The 17,700-nt window shown below is 36.5% G+C and overlaps 1 protein-coding gene across 2 annotated transcripts; it reads right to left on the bottom strand.

Moving 5' to 3' along the window:
- Positions 1-8,973: 8,973 nt before the first annotated feature.
- LOC127830961 (uncharacterized) lies at positions 8,974-12,924 on the bottom strand. Of its 2 annotated transcripts, XM_052355912.1 has the most exons (3): positions 12,819-12,924; positions 11,391-12,301; positions 8,974-10,293 (listed from the first exon to the last, which is right to left on the bottom strand). In XM_052355912.1, exon 3 carries the CDS (start codon positions 9,908-9,910, stop codon positions 9,332-9,334), a length of 579 nt encoding a protein of 192 aa, XP_052211872.1. In that variant the 5' UTR covers positions 9,911-10,293; positions 11,391-12,301; positions 12,819-12,924; the 3' UTR covers positions 8,974-9,331. The 2 variants fall into 2 exon arrangements, with proteins under 2 accessions (XP_052211872.1, XP_052211871.1); XM_052355911.1 differs by lacking the exon at positions 12,819-12,924 and adding an exon at positions 12,678-12,818 and having other exon boundaries at positions 8,974-12,301.
- Between the last annotated feature and the right edge of the window lie 4,776 nt (positions 12,925-17,700).

Genomic DNA, 17,700 nt, shown 5'->3' with positions numbered 1-17,700 from the left:
TTTAAATTTAGTTTAATTGGTGAATTTCGCTGGAATACTTAGCAATGACGTCGAGACGTCGAAACCACGTCATTTAACCATTTAAAATCGAACACTTTCACTGTTAATTTTCACTTTTTCAAACAGTGAAATATCGTTTTTTAAATCAATGATACGTCCCTGAAAACCAAAAGAAACATTAAATAAGTGAGAATGTATGTCAGCTTACTTTCAAACAAGCGTGTCTCGATCTGTTACAGCTATTATCCGTGCTTGCGGACTTAAATTAGTACACAAAGTTACACAACAAGTAACTTTAAAAGCCACGAATGCTAAATTCGTATAAGTTATAATAGATGTCAAAATATGAATTACCATTTTTACTGTTTCCCTTCTCAAAGCCACTTTATGGCTGAACGGCGTGGCATTTTCTTTTGAGTTCTGCGCTTGTTTAATTATAAAGATGAATGGTGGTTATTGCATAAAGAAATGTTCGTGAAGCCTTTGTGGGAACGAGGATTATTTAAAGTTCACTATTAACTACAAGTGCATCTTATTTAAGTTGATAATCCGCTTGTGTAGCACAAACGCAGTCCTTTAATCATGGAGGCGAATATACATCTGCTAAATTAAACATTATTTTAATTTGTTTTCAAATTGAATGTATGTATATTGATTAGAGCTACACGATCAAGGCTAAACTGAATTTAATTAATGTTTCTGTAAGTATCGAGTAAACCTGCTATATGCTGGGTTCCCACTGCCGATCAGATCAACACGATCAAGCCCGACCAAACGGTCGGGTACTGGTCTGGTTCGGTCGGCATGAGTGGTTGAGGACGGTCGGGTAGGTCGGCATTGGTCGGGCTTCCTACCCGATATTTTTGACATGTCAAACAATATCGAGTAGCGGTCGAGTAGAAAATTGATCGAGAAGCGCTCGGGAAGTGGTCGTGTATTAGTCGAGTAGAAGATCGAGTTGATCCGCTCGACCTCTACCCGAGTTATTTTAGATCGCAACACGATCCACTCGACCTCTATTCGATTTGATGTACAGATTAACTAGACTGCTTGCTATCCAACGGCTACTCGACCTTACACGATCACTTCCTTATTGCTATTCGACTATACACGAGCTCTGAACCCGATCCGCTCGACCTCTACCCGAGTTATTTTAGATCGATTTGTACGACTGTAGTACGACCATCACGATCTGGTCGTGTGAAGCTCTGGTGGCGATCGAGTTGAGGTCCACTTGGTCGAGCTGAGATCGTATAGGACTCGCGTATAGGTCGAGATGATCGAGCGGAAATCGGAAAGATGGTTGAGTGGACGTCGTTAATGAGTCGTGTGGGTGTCGTGTCAATCGGGACACCTCGGACAATTCCGCCATATCGGCGATCGTCTCTCGGGTGTATTTGGTGGAAGAATATGTCTAACGCCTCTAGGCGGAAGATATTACACCGAAAATATAGTTCGGGTTACACACCAACAAATTTGCACTAAATCAACCGATAATATAGATATATAATGACCAATATCTGTAAAGAGTAATATAATAGAATATTTATTAATGATATTGTTTAAAATTAGATATTATTGCATGCAAAATATTCAAATTTTAATAAAATGTTAAGAAAGCAAAATAGTTGTTTATTGAAGTGAAAACATCAACATTATTCAAACTTAAGAGAATCAGTATTTCTTAAATTATATTCATTGCAACATTGCTGATGTTCGGCTCCAGGCGACAAACTTTGAGATTTAATCAATATGTTTATGTTCTATACCATAAACAATCGTACAACACTGTACAGTGGTACAGAGAAAACTCTTGGATGTAATATAAGAAATAGTAGACTCCACATTGGTCCCAATGGCATTATAGTGACCAGCCAGGCAGTCACAAACTGTATATGGACTATAGCCATACAGCCCTCAGTGGGGCTATAATCAGTATTGAGACACCTGAAAGGTTTCATGGAATGGAATGAGTGGGGCTTGATTGAATTTGAAAAACGATTATTTCTGTACATTTGATGATTGCAACCATACAGTACTTCTGGCAGATATTGTTTATATTTTATCCTAGGCATTTTAATTCCAGATGTTGTTATAATCCCGGCCAGGCAACTAGCTTTTCAAAGCCTTAAACAATCCAGTGCCATTAAAATTAGGGACAGCCTGTTACAATGTTCAGTTTGGTAATATTATTAAATTAAGACATAAATTTGCCCTTGGAAATGAACTCAATTCAGAATGGCCTCTCAAAATAAGACATACTGTATTGGAAATGTTAAAACTGAGCAGTGGTGTTGTAAAAATTTATATTATTTATCTTTTAAGAATCTTTAAGATACATATCACAGGCATGCCCATGGTTTTGGGTCAGTACTCTTTAGATGGGAAACAAAAACACTAAATATGGTTGACAGTGCCGGCAACAATTGTAAAAAGATATTTTCCATCCCTGACTGCCATTACTGACATGAAGTAATTTAACTGTAATATGTCTGGAAACAGTGTCTATCACACTTTTCTAAATATTGATTTATTCATGCATATGTATATATATGTCATACAAGTACAGATCATACAATACAGTCAATTTACAACATTTAATAATTGGAAAACAATGGAGCGATACAGGGCAATCGTGGCCCTCTTGTTTATAAGAATATGTCAAAATGGGCAAAAGTCAGGGACAATACTGTCTAAATGCCCTTTTAACAACTCTGGTGACATGCGGCTGTAGTATATTTTCTCTGTAAATTTACAGCCAAACACAAAATGTCATCATCATAAATGTATACCGGGTAGCTTACATGTATATAAATATGATACGAGGTCTTATACAAATTAACCTGGATATTTATGAAAAACACCATCTCCCTGTAAAGTGTAAAGAGAGAAGGCATTTATTCACCAGTAACATTATGTTTAGTACTGGTAAATTGCAAGCAACGAACATGAAAAATTCAGTTCCCAATTCGAGTTTTTAAAAAGTTCAACTTTGCTTAGGTAATAATGCATCAATGTTGATTCTAAAGAAAAAGAGTAATCATTTATGCCTAAACTGTTCTGCTGTCCAGAAGCAAGGACGTCATACACAAGCTTTACAACATTAATAGTTTTAGTTACTAAACAATCTAAAATGAATGTCCATTCTAAGTTTGCTGTCTTATTCTTCCCTCAAATCATACATGTTTCTTGCATAATTGAATGTTCATGTCCATGGATCACAATGTATATTGTAACAAACATTATTTTGAATTATCTTTCACAGTTATATATTTAATATTAGGTTAATTTTGGGATACACTCAAGCAAATATTAACATTTGTCTCAAAATGAATCATCCTCTGAAGCCCCCGATGGGATTCAAACCCACACCTCTTTCCTCTGGAGAGGAAAGTATTCTATCTTAAAATACAAGGGCATGTAAGAGGAAAACTAGCAATTTCAAAGGGACATTTTCACAAATTAGACATGTATTGAAGTTTGTTATTAAATACTTTAAATTGATAAGTAAACATTTTAGCAAAATAACTCAAAGAAAAAGAAAAAAAGAAAGGAAATCTCCCTTAACTGGGCTCGATCCACTGACCCTTGGAGTAAAAGCTTAAACAAATGGGCCATCAGTGCTCCCATATAGTCAGTGGTTTATTTTATACTTTATTAATATATAAGCAATCCTTGTAATGTCACAAAATCTAACTATACCATAAGAACTCCCCAAATTATTTTTGTCATTATAGACTCTATGCTATATTGATAAATGCAAACATTGAATCTAAAAAGCTGCAATAAAAAAAGAATAAAATTGAATAAAAATATAAAAGTAACCCTCAAATGGGCTCGAACCATTGACCCCATGGAGTAAAAGTCTACCGTTTGGATCAATCGGCCATCCATGCTCATACAATGAGTGATGTGTTTCATACTTTATCAAGTTTATGTAAGCAATCCTCGTATCTCACAAAATATAACAAAAACAGTCGATTTAATTTTTAAATTTACTCGATGTCAATATTATAAGTACTCCTATCAGTATGTCAGTAATGGCATCTTTAAATTTTAACAAGTTTTTAAGTACGTTGTGGGAATTTTAAGATCTACATTAAATAAGTACTTAAAGAATGTAATCTTGAAAAAGACGAGCTAAAACACACATTTCAATTTTTCCTCTTTACGAGGGGGCCTCCATCTTGTTTTCTAAAGTAGTTCCAAATCCAATATGACGGCCGCCTACGTACATCAAAGAGACGGTGTGGTGTAGCCCACTGTCCGATGCGTTCAGATTGGGTGTCGTGTGTTATCGACAAGAGGTCGAGAAGAAGTCGTGTATACCCATTGTGTCACACCGGTCTTACTGACCCCATGGAGTGTAGTGACGTCACCATCTATGTATAGAATGCGTGTATACCCTTTTAAGTCGAGCTTGATCGGGTTTGGTCGGGAAATTTCGGTGATCGGGATGAACGAGTTGATCGGATCGGCAGTGGGAACCCACCTTTAAATAAGTTTATTCTGATAACTAGAAAACTAAAATAATAATTCTTGTTTATTTAAGAATTAAATTCATAACATTTATGTATATACCTTACCTTTTGTGTTGGAGTGAGTCAACATATATTAATTAAATGGCTTAAATTACATAGTATATCATTTACGTTTCAAGCATATATCAATTATACATTGATGTAATACAATGGATCTCCTCTTAACCGGACACCCCCGGGACCGAGAAGACATTCCGGTTTAGAGAGGATTCCTGTTTACGGGGGAAATTAACTATTTTACTTTCAGAAAGTCAATTACATAGCCTAATGTTAAAATACTTTTGAGAAAAATATAATATGTATAATATTTTAAATCACATAAAACTACCTCTTGATCAAACATTCATAGGTACGCTAACAAAAATTAAGATTCAATCAATAGTTGCTATAACTTTTAACCCATTTATGCCTAGAGCGTCTAGAAAAAAGGCCTTGGCAAACAGCGTAGATGCATGATGCGGCGTCTCATCAGGGTCTGCGCTGTTTGGTTACAGGAATTTATGTAAGAACTATTCTAAATATAGAAATACATGTACTAGACATCAATAAATGTTATTATACTTTGACTACGCTGTACCTCATTTTCCTTCATTGTCATTTTATGTTGTGACTCGGAGGCTTGAAAATTGAAATACATGTACTTCTTTCCACTAGATTTATAACTTAGTATCCTTCCACACACTTCACGAAAAGCGATCCCCACGATGACGGCTTTTTTTAACCACATTCCCCATTTTTTCTCTTTTGCCGATAACTTGCCACCGCCACTTATGTTTCACGCTTGCCTTGATTTCTTTTGTATTATACCCAGGGATTAAGTACTTAATTTTGTCAAACAAGATGTTGGCAACTAGGTATGCACTTTCGATTGTATGCAAACAAATAGATTTTCGATTGAACTAATAGAAGTCAGAGCTGTCGCGCGTGAGCATTAAATACCGTGATAACATCGTTCAGCGCTGTAATGATTATAAAAAGATGTGACGAATTTATATTCATAACTTTATGGCAATAACAATTCTGGCAGTGTGGTATCGAAGGAGATTCTCGCAGTCCGACATATGTAAACTTTACGATACCGAAGATGTGGTTTTTAGAATGCATTGCGGGCGGTATTTATTGATTAACTTGAACTAGCGCCTGCTATCTATAGGATGCCTCCATGTATAGGGTGCCCCCCACACACACATTCCTAACATTTCCTAAAAAAATGATATACATATCCCGGTTGATTTCCAAGCATGCTCGGATAAAGGTCTTATGTAATATATTTCTGTGGGCGTCAATTTCTTTTGAAGAATATAGAGTTACATTCACAGAAAAACTTAAAAATAAATTTTATTTATCGTAATGATTTTATATCTTATTTTTTCCACCTGTATGTTTCATTTATGCACATAATGCAAATGTTATGGCATGTACATCAGTTGCACGTCAGTATATATTGAAATTTTTTGTATGAGCATATCTATGGGCGGCGTGTCTTACAGCCCATGTTGCCATCCAGGAGAGAATCTTTTATATTGTTATGTGCTTTATGGAATTTCTATAATAAATGCCCCGTTTCAATCATTTTTTTTCCGTCACGACGTACGAGTCCGTCCGGACTATCACCTTATCATTACCACATAGGACAATATAGAAATAAGATGTGTGTTTCACTGCTTAATAGTGCTGGTTCCGATCAAAAAAAATCTTAAATCGCTCGGAACCGTTGCCCTTTTCCATTTACCTCGACCACCAAGTAGGGCAGTAGATTATCATTTAGTATAAAACTATGATGGATTAATGTAAAGTCTGTTTGAATTGTGTTAATTTAGATTTGGGAAATATTTCGGGAAAGGCTTCTTTAACTTGACGGACAAACTTGAACACACACGTTGTGATTTTAGCTCGCATTTTTTTTTGGTAAGTGTAAACCTCAAACTTGCTATGATAATAATTGTAACACATAATTTATCCTTACACACCGAAAAATCTTTTTCCTACAAGAGGGCCAGAAGTGATTTCAAATACAAGAGATTCATGCTGGCCCTACAACGCTACTGAATTTACATTCTGAAACTAGAGCGATCGTATATAAGGAATTTTTTAAGTAAAATAAATAAAACTAAATTAAATAAAACGTATAACTCATTAGGCGGGAACATTTTGACCACATAGTCAAGATTGAATAAATGTTGTAGAATATCGCAATATGATTTTACATATAAATACTATACACCTGAGCCGCACGATGTTAGAGGAGGTATTAAAAGCAATTTGTATTAGTCTATACATGCAATGTAACCACTGGGGCGTTGCTAGTTTTGATAGGTTCAAACATAATTAATAGTTATTTATAATCTCTATAAATGTATTATTTATTGGTCTTTATTGTAAAAAAGTTGACAACCAAATAAATGCAATATATTCATTTGCTGCGCAATAAAGAAAATGATTCATTATTAAAACTTTCTTCCACATTGTGAAGGAGTATGGACAATTTTTGTAGAACAAGCAATCAGAGACCATGAAAAAAGAGAAAGATGTCAAGAACAAAAAATAGTGATTTCTATCAGTATGAATATCAAAACATAGTCCATATAAACATTCAAAATATATAGAAAAAGTAATGAGTGACAGAATAACGCAACTTAAAAAATAAAATAAAAACAGATTGTAAACTGTTATCAAAGATCTATCCATCGAGAGTCTCGTCGATTCTCGCAGCAACCGAGATTTCATCAAGTGAAAAAGTGACGCGCGTCACATTATCGTGATTATCTTATCTACACATGTGCATGCGTGTGGTGTCACAGGCATAGCAGTAAACGCTCTTAATCCACAATAGGGACATGGTCTCCCTTGAACATAATGCGTTTGCGCCTCTATCGCAGATGTGTATTTAAATAGTTTATCGTCTTGAAAATATTATTTCTCCGTAATAAGTGACGTCAAAATGAGTTTCCTGTTATCCGTTTAATCTAAAATTTATACTTTATTATGGACCATTAATACATAAATAGATTAGTTGAGGAAATATAGAAAACATCGTCGGGACAGTTCAATATAAATTCATCAATTTTATTTCAGCCTTGAGTTTTTTTATATTTTATTTAAAACTGCTACTTGATTAAAAACATTTATAAAACATACGAGTTTAAGGCAAAGGCAGATATGAACTTTTCAATAATTTTTTTTGTCACGGCCTTAACCCATGTATGCCTAACGTCTAGAAAAAAGGCCGGCAAACAGCGTAGACCCAGATGAGACGCCGAATGATGCGGGTCTCATCAGGGTCTGCGCTGTTTGCTTAAAGGAATACTCTAAATATAGAAATACATATACTAGACATCCCTAATTTTGGAAATAAATTGATCCAATTTAGAAGGATGGGAGAGTCAACTAGGCATAAATGGGTTAATCATTCAAATTTTCTCTGTTGAATATCTTCCGAAATACTTCAGTTACAATCGCTTAATTTATTTTCGGCTATACCTTTTTATATTGCTTTTAAATTGATCTTCAAACATGAAATGTTTATTCAGGAATAGTAGAGCAAGTTTAGGGCAAAGGCGAATATGTACTTTTCAATAAGAAAATATTCATCGAACTGAAATTTTACAAAGAATCGTTATGAATATACCCGGATATGCACTTTAACCCATTTATGCCTAGCGCCTAGAAAAAGACCTTTGAAAACAGCGTAGATCCAGATAAGACGCCGCATAATGCGGCGTCTCATCTGGGTCTGCGCTGTTTGCTTTAAAGAATTTCTGTAAGAAATATTCTAAATACAGAAATAAATATACTAGACATCACTAATTTTGGAAATAAATTGATCCAATTTAGAAGGATGGGAGAGTCCACTAGACATAAATGGGTTAAAGAAGAATGTCTGTATCGGACTGAGATGTTACAAATATTCGCTGTATATCTCCGAGACTATTCACGTTAAAATAATAAAAAATTCATAGTCTTGCACATTTTTATATTAATTTAAAATGATCCGTAAATAAGCAGTATTTATAAAGAAACAGTAGAGTTTTAGGCAAAGGCGGCTATGTACTTATCAATAGGAAATGTTCCAAAATAGTCTCTTATGAATATATCCGAAGCTTTTCAAGTTAAAATCGAAGTTTTCTTAGCCTTGTACATTTTTATATTACATTCAAAATGATACGCAAACAGGAGTATTTATAAAGGAACAGTAACGTTTTAGGCAAAGGCGGATATATACTTTTCAATAAGAAAATCGGCATCTTTATGGTTTGTATCAAGATTTTTCAAAATTGTAGTAAAGTAATTACTCAAAGCTTTCAGACATTCACACAAAAATATATTGGCCAAAAATTATGATACAAAAAATATTCCCTAAATACAAAGTACAAATATTTAGAGCCACTCTGGCAATATACCTAGTGAATTGGGTGTTCCTATAGACCTGTGCTTATAATCACTAATTTAATATAATCATAATCAAATTAACATATTTGATACATATTAACATCATAACGTTGTTTCAGAAGCAATCTCTCTCTTTCATATCAGACATTGATTTACAGGTCGTCGCTTTGTCTTAGCGACATCTATGTACCGACCTGCCCCTGTAACCTTACATGGGAAAATATTTAATTTGGAGCCAAATTAGGTCAAATTAACCCCGGCCGTCCGGTTATTCGCCAAATAATTTTTTAGATCCAAATAGACCAGTGCACGGTGGCCAATGAGACCTTTATGTGCCCTCGTAGACATGATGGTGATCTCTGGTGGCTTATGTTGAGTATATTGTATGTGGGTGCTGTGTACTAGTATTTGTCTGGAGCGGAAGTGGAGGGGTTAGTCAAGTTGTTCGCGTCCGTCAGTCGTAAAAAGCAATTGCGTCTTGTCTCAGTTCCCAGTGTGTAGAGCCCACCGCCCCTACGCAAGCGCACATACGCCACATGGGCCATCACCATCACCACCACCACCAGAGCCATCCAACAATCAGCAACAACATGACAAATAATCTCCACCATCACCACCATTTCCACCATCACCTGCACCATCTCAAGCACCACCACCAACACCAACATTACCACCATCACACCACAACTATGACCCCTCACCACTTCCACCACCATCACCACCATCATCGCCCCCTTCACCACCATCATAACCATTACCATCATTATCAAGACCACGATCACTTTAACCATTACTACCATCACCACCGTAACCATCACCAACACCATCATCATCACCACCACCATAACCACCACCACCATCATCCTCCCCACCAACACCATCACCAACGCCTTCAGAACTATTACCACAACCATCACAAACACCATCAACACCATCATCACCACCACCATCACATTCATCCCCATCATAACCGCCATCATCACTATTAACCCAAAACCACCATCACGACCATCACCACCACCACCACAATAACCACAATCAACAGCACCATCACCATTTCCACAACCACCATCGCAATCATCATCATCTTGCAAATCGTTTTTTTCCTTGTTTATTTAACAAAATGTAATTTCTTATAAATAGTAATTATACATGGACAAATAAGGCATGTGTGTTTGTATGTAAAGGGGTTTCTTATACATAAATAAAAAAATATATTATTCAGTCGCTACAATTTCTTTAATATGCAACGATGTTCAGCCTCCACGGAACGGCTAAATTAAGGAATCTTCATTGCATCCGTAAACGTTGCGCCATACTTCTCCAGCAATTGAACCGGATCTGACACGAACTGGAGACTGACCTTAAAATACATTAATTGCTACTTTATTGAAAATCAACAATAAGCGCTTTTTTTCTCCTCCTCCATATCTTACCCCACCGAATACACATATCAAAAAGCAGATCAATGTATTTACACCTAATATAAATGCAAAAACTATAAAAGCGTGCAGTTTACGCGCAAAAACAGTACTGTATTCTCTCTACGTAATACATGAACAATACCAACAATATCCCGTTCCCACAAAGTGTAAGGTTGAACGAAGTTTGACTATTATGAAAGAAAATATGTTTTGTCATAATTACAAAACGAGATATATGATTTAATCAATTACTTAAGATAAATGCCAACTAAATGATCATTTGAAAACATGATTCTGCATTTGCTGTCAATATGTCCATTAAAGGATGTATAAATGACATATATACATATCACAGCTTTATAGCGAAATCACTTACATGAAAAATGTTAGGATTTAAAGTTCTCCCAACATTATTTGTGGTCTTTACGTGTTAACATTATTTACATGTTTCTTGCGATGACAAGATTACGTCAAGTGTACAGCTAAACAAAACAAATAAAAGAAGAAAACAGATAAATAACATAAACACGTATTAGCATGTATAGAAAAAATAGGATACGTCCATTTGCACAAAAAGATCAGAGTTAACGCTATACTGCTGCAATGAAAATAGAGATAAAATGATGCAAGACCTTACTTACTGCCTTTGGTAAACAGTATTGCTGTTGGAAAACAGAACGAACACGCTATTGATTAGACTTGGTTTTCAGAGCTAAGGCGTTTTAACACTTTTTACGCTGACTCGGACTCGCTTTCGCACCATCGACCCACGTCAGTGTGTTTACGCTTGCGGGCAAAAAAGTGTGTCCCTCGCTGTAAACTGAGGAGCCTTGCCCGAGTTTAAGCCTTCGATGTTAAAACGTCCTAGCTCTATAAATCAAGTCGAATGGACAGTGTTGTCTGTCTGCATACCAACAGCACTAGTGTTTACCAAAGAAAGTCGAGGACAATCGCATATCACAATTATCTCTTTAAGCATAGCTGTCTAACGTCATGATTGGCCTTTAATTTTGATATCACTTATCTTTGTATTTACTCCAATGGCAGGGATGACGATCCACACTTCAGACTGATATGTATGACCTTCAGCGGTTGGCCATGGTGTATCGGAGCCCATTTGGAGTTCCTGCCAGTATCCCAATGCACGGACAGCTATTGAACAAACATATGTTAGAGATACCACCACGACGTATATTGGATACAGACAAAGAATACGACGCAAGTTTTTTTGTCAAAATATATTGATTAAAGTTAAAAAATGTTACAAATGACCATGTGCTATATTTTTCTCCAAATTAGTTGCAGATAAATAACATAAACACGTATTAGCATATATAGGTAAATTTGAATACGTCCATTTGCAACAAAAGATCAGAGTTTACGTTATACTGCTGCACAGAAAAAAAGAGATAAGATGACGCAAGATCTTACTTACTGCCTTTGGTAAACAGTATTGCTGTTGGAAAACGGAACGAACACGCTATCGATTAGACTTGATTTTTAGAGCTAAGGCGTTTAACACTGTTTACGCTGACTCGGACTCGCTTTCGCACCATCGACCCCCGTCAGTGTGTTTACGCTTGCGGGCAAAAAAGTGTGTCCCTCGCTGTAAACTGAGGAGCCTTGCCCGAGTTTAAGCCTCAACGATGCTAAAACGTCCTAGCTCTATAAATCAAGTCGAATGGGCAGTGTTGTCTGTCTGCATACCAACAGCATTAGTGCTTACCAAAGAAAATCAACGACAATCTCGCATCACAATTATCTCTTTAAGCGTACCTGTCTTACGTCATCTTTGACCTTTAAAAATGATATCACTTATCTTTGTATTCACAGCAATGGCAGGGATGACGATCCACACTTCAGACTGGTATATATGACCTTCAGCGGTTGGCCATTGTGTATCGGAGCCCATTTGGAGTTCCTGCCCTTATCCCAATGCACGGACAGCTGTTGAACAAAAATATGTCAGAGATACCACCCATGACGTATATTGGATACAGACCAAGAATTTGTCCCCAATATGTGTTTGTCCAAATCTATTGATTAAAGTTTAAAAGTGTTCCAACTGACAATTTGCTATATGTATTCCAAATTAGTTGCAGCGCTAAAACCTTCCATTAACGAGAATTGACAGTGTTGAACATTCAAAACGATCTGTTAATGTATACATACACATTAAGGTGCACATGTGAATTGCTTAATACCTATCTTTTTCATGGGGAATACAAAGCACATATAAATGTGCATTAAGGTCATGCTTCTTTTCATTAATATCGTCATGTTTTTAATACTTCGAGCGGAAAATTAGTCACCTAACACTAACCTATTTTTTTTATTTTAACTAGATTTACATCTTCATTATGTTTTATTTTCAATTAATTAAACACATTCTAAACGCATCTTTCTCACAAGCACCGTCTCAATTGTAAAGCACACAGCATGCGTAACACAACTTCATATTTACCTTATCAGGTGAACTACACATCTATCCATTTCAATATCCCGACAACCAATGGTCTAAACAATCAAGTTTCACACCTTACCATATCACCTGATCACATCTCAGAAAGGTGCAACACGCCATTAGAACAACTCAACAGATAAAGAGGTGGTACATATTTAACCCTTTACCACTTAGGAACGTATTTGGACGCATGTGTAATCCCATAGAACGTTAAATTATATGAAAGACATTTCGTACTAAATTCATATTTAAAGGCTTCATTTCCAACCCTTAGATACTGATGAGCAGCAAACAGCATAAAACCTGAACAGCACTGCGAGTTACTCGCATAGGCATTTTTAATTTGCTTTTGAGTGGGAAAGGGTAAATCAGGTGAAGGTTTAATACGGCAAAAACATCGTCCGATTTCGAATAAGATCGTGTTGGCATCTAGTGACAGGAAAGGCACTAAGCAATCTTAATATAAAGTTATTATCTAGTTATTGGGCAAAGCCTTGCAGACTTCGGGCGGCCACCTGTACAGAACTCAGAATTTAATTGCGGCGACATCAACTCGATTCCTCTTTCAGCGAATTCACTTTGCAATAATGTACAACCCTGCATGAGAAAGATCCTCTAGGTTGAAATCAAATCACAGGAGCGCCATCCAGACATTTTTCGGTTCTCGCCGGTCTGAACTCTCCTTATTTCCGAGTTCAGTCATCACCAACCGTTCGATGCCCACTTAAATTTGATCGAGCAAAAGATGTAATTGTTGTATATTTTGATTTGTATATGGTGTCAAAAAAGTTGTATAAAGGGAATTTCCATCCTGAAATTATATTGTTAGTGTGATAGGTATTCGATATTCCAACAATATTCATTTAATATGATGGAGATTGCAAAAAAAAAATATTATCTGGTTCACGTTATACCATTGTCATCATATTTTTAATGCTTTAATTCTTGTTGATGAAAATAAACAAAAAAAATTTGCGAGCACTAGTTTTTACTCACGAAATAGGTAGTCTTAAAGACGGCGCTGTTTACCCTTACTTTGTTGTTGATGCATTACTTGTAAGTTGTTACCCTAGTAGTTCACACGGTGTCAACCAGTCTCTTAACTTAACGTCGGTATGGAACACTCTCGCGCTTTTTCGGCGTAGCTGTTTTACCCAGCTTTTCACCTTAAATGACCTCTACATAACGCCAGCAGGCACAAATGAATACATTCGGATATTTTAAAGGCCGATTCAAGAGAAATCCCCTGAAATTTGGCTGCATCACTGTGTCTGTGCGCAGCGTAAAGAATGTAACACTGTTTAATGTACGGAATTCAGGACTACTCTCTGCGTGTTCAAACGACACATAGACACAAACTGTGGCCCAGTTACAATTACGCGTTAAAATCCATCTCGCAGAATTTCAGGGTCTGTACTCGGTCACTAAATCGTCAGGGGAAGACATAATTGACTATCGATAAACATAGTTTTGCTTTCAACATGAGACAATATAAACTACCGAAATAGTAAAATGTCAAGTCAAGAGAAAATCGTTTAATTATCTAACCTCGTTTAATTATCTAACCACAAATGTTTGCGTACTCGGTCAGCATGTCTGGAAATCGTTTCTGAACGCCTTATTTGCCAGTTTGCTTTTTTGAATTCAATTTTATATCGAAATGCATTGTGCTAAAATATGCAATTTACAACTGGCAATGAGATTTAAAAAATACCGCGTCATGCGGAAATGGGTCTTATGCCATATGCGCCCATCATAGCTATAGTCCACCCAGCCTGCGCATCTCTCAGTCTGGTCAGGAGATACATAATGAGACCATAAAAAATTAAATGATTTTAAAGCGGACAGCATCGCATCTGACCAGACCACGCAAATGCACATGCTGGGCTTGAGTTACGCTGGCCGAAACGCCATAAGACCCATTTTCGCATGACGCGGCTATGAATGTGTGATTTGAATGTTTCGAAAGAAAACCACGTGTAAGATACTAACATACGATATATTTCGATGGTGTAGAAATAAACTCATAATAAGCCATGTGAGGACACATATGATGTGAACTCCCGTTGCATAATTTGTATCTACTAACACTAATGTGTGGTTTGACTATACTAACATGTAGTGAATATGCGATTTACAAGTGAAAATACACACACAATAGTTTAACTTTTGTTTTCAATTTAATTATTTAGAAACGAAATTTTCAAATTTTATATCATAGTCAGCATTTTCGCAACTCATATTCAACGTGTTATAAATTGATAACTGTGAATATAAACAAGCTTAACCTTATACTATTGCGTTGTTATTGCCGTGCAATTGAGAATACATGTGATATTGCCGCTACCTGTTGAGAACAAAATAACGTTTCCCAGACAAATCAATTATAACCCCGCTGTAGTAGCAAGCACTAGGGTACGCAACAGATGCGTGATAGTGTATTGGACTCTCGATATCTATAGCCTCAGATTATGAATTATGGATGACCTGTGCTGAGCAAAAATACCAAGTGATTAAGACGCAGCAGATAGTGGACTATTTTAATCATTTATAAACATTCTCTTCCGCGACACGCACATTTCTAACATTGTTTATTGATTCTTTTCTATATACGCTACGTTAAAATATTCCATTTAACACGATATTCACATTGTTTTGATATGTGAATGAATAAATTTGAAAAACTTAAAACTCTGGCATAAATTATACAACTCTTTCTCGGCGCGGAAGCGGCAGTTATCAGTTTTATCGTAGTTACAAAACCGGCTTGAAACGCATGGTATTAACCTTAGTTGTTCGCAAGCGAACAACTAAAAATCGGACAATGTAGTGCGGTTCAGGGAAGATTAATTCATCTACACATGTACAGAAACACACACAACTTATTTGCAAACGTGAGGTCCTTTATGAGTTGTGTCATGTTGGCGTTTTTGAAAGCATATCGATGTTTTTGGCCTGTGTGACGAGCAAATTTCCATCGAATGAAAACGCCAACGACATCAAAACATTGCTTTGAACATATACAAGTTGTTGCACGCAAAACATTGGCCACTAGTGGGTCTAATAGATAATTTTGTATATTTTCAAACGAGATGGGGCCAATGACAATGAGGTCGCGCTAATGCACAATTTAATTTTCGTCACCGTCCGTACGTTTTGTATGTGGCATTCTAGGTTGAATGTTCGATCTATTTTTCTTAATTGGGTACATATTTTGGGTTAACGTATATACGTTAAATCATAAAAAAGAAATATGAAAAGGAACAGTATATATCAAATGTAAGTCATGTGCTGATTCATGTATCGTGCATTGGCGCCACCTCCTGTCCTTAGCACCACCTCCTTGGCATCGGCTCCATCTCTTTTGGAAAAATTAAAAAATATCAATTAGATCCGCAAAAGGCCAATGTGTTTGTGCTTGCAGCAAATTGTATATGTTGAGCGCAATCGTTTAATGGCATTAGCGTATCAATATGGTGGACATTTTCCCGTCACACAGGTAAAAACATCAATTTGATTTCAAAAACTCCACCATGGCACAACTTATAAAGGTCCCCACGTTTCCAAAAGGATTGTGATTGTGTTTTCTATATCATTTGTGGATGAATTAATCTTCGTTAAATCGCACTATAGTGTCCGATTAAAAAAATGCGAAAAACAAATATATGTTGAAAAAAAAACCCATATAAAATCTATTCATCCTTCAGAATTATACTAGAAATTTCAAAACGTCCGGTCCTTAACGCCACCTCGGAAGTAGCATTGGCTCATTTATGAATGTATTTTCAGAAAGAGGTGGCTCCGTGATTAACCGCCGTGTAGTGGTCGAAAAGGCCGAATGACATACGTATTGGGGAAAGCGTACCCTTCCGTCGTTAACATATGGTTTGTTGTTGTTGTACTGTGCTTTATTCTGTATCTTGACAAGCTCGCGTCCATGGCGCCTGAACAGGGCACAGCCGCTCGTCAAATACGGCCAGTCATCTGAGCGCTGCTCAGGGGTAGCCATAGGTGACTGAAGGCCATGGCCCGGACCAGGCCGGTAGGATACAGACAAGCGCAGCCCACGCAGGACCCCCGACAAATTGAGTCGTGTTCTGTGAAAACTGGGCATAATGCACGTGCGTCGTCCCAGATTAGCCTGTGCAGTCCGCACAGGCTTATCAGGGACGACATTTCCGCCTAAATTGGATTTTTACTAAATAAGAGACTTCATTTAACCTAAAAATGTCATAAAAGCGGAAAGTGTCGTCCCTGATTAGCCTGTGCGGAGTGCCAGGCTAAATGGGGACGACACTTTAAGCACATGCATTATGCCCAGTTTTCTCAGAACATGACTCAATTTGTCCTAAGACGCTCGTGACGTCATATACGGCCCGCCATCCGTGTCCTGCTCAAGGGCCACCATGGGTGATTTTAGTCCATGGTCCGAAGCAGGCCGACAAGATACTGATTGATTGGTTTATGAACATAATAATTTATCTATTTATTAACTGTTGTTAATGGCCTATATACAATATGACGCCATATTTTCTGGGGTTATATTAAGTCGAGATGATTATTGATAGTTTGCACTCTAATCATTGTATTAATTAATCATTTAAGAACGAGTGGCACGGCATCGAGGTTCGTAACAACGCTTTGCGGGAAACACGTTCATATATATATATATATATATATATATATATATATATATATATATATATATATATATATATATATATATATATAATCAATATATATATATCAATATGCGAACCCACAAACATTCCGATATGCTTAGGGGAGGTAATTTATACAAGTAAAAGCGAGTTTTATTTTAGGAAATACTTGTTAGCTCGCTTATTTCATTTATTAACTTGAAAAAGTTATAATTTTGAAT

The sequence above is a fragment of the Dreissena polymorpha genome, chromosome 5 (genome assembly GCF_020536995.1).
Source record: "Dreissena polymorpha isolate Duluth1 chromosome 5, UMN_Dpol_1.0, whole genome shotgun sequence".
NCBI lineage: Eukaryota > Metazoa > Mollusca > Bivalvia > Myida > Dreissenidae > Dreissena > Dreissena polymorpha.
The sequence above is the reverse complement of the archived record's forward strand: the minus strand, read 5'-3'. Positions and strand labels throughout refer to the sequence as shown.

Excerpts from the sequence above, each read along its gene's own strand:
- LOC127830961 (XM_052355912.1), bottom strand. The coding sequence starts at position 9,910 with ATGATGGCGGTTATGATGGGGATGAATGTGATGGTGGTGGTGATGATG.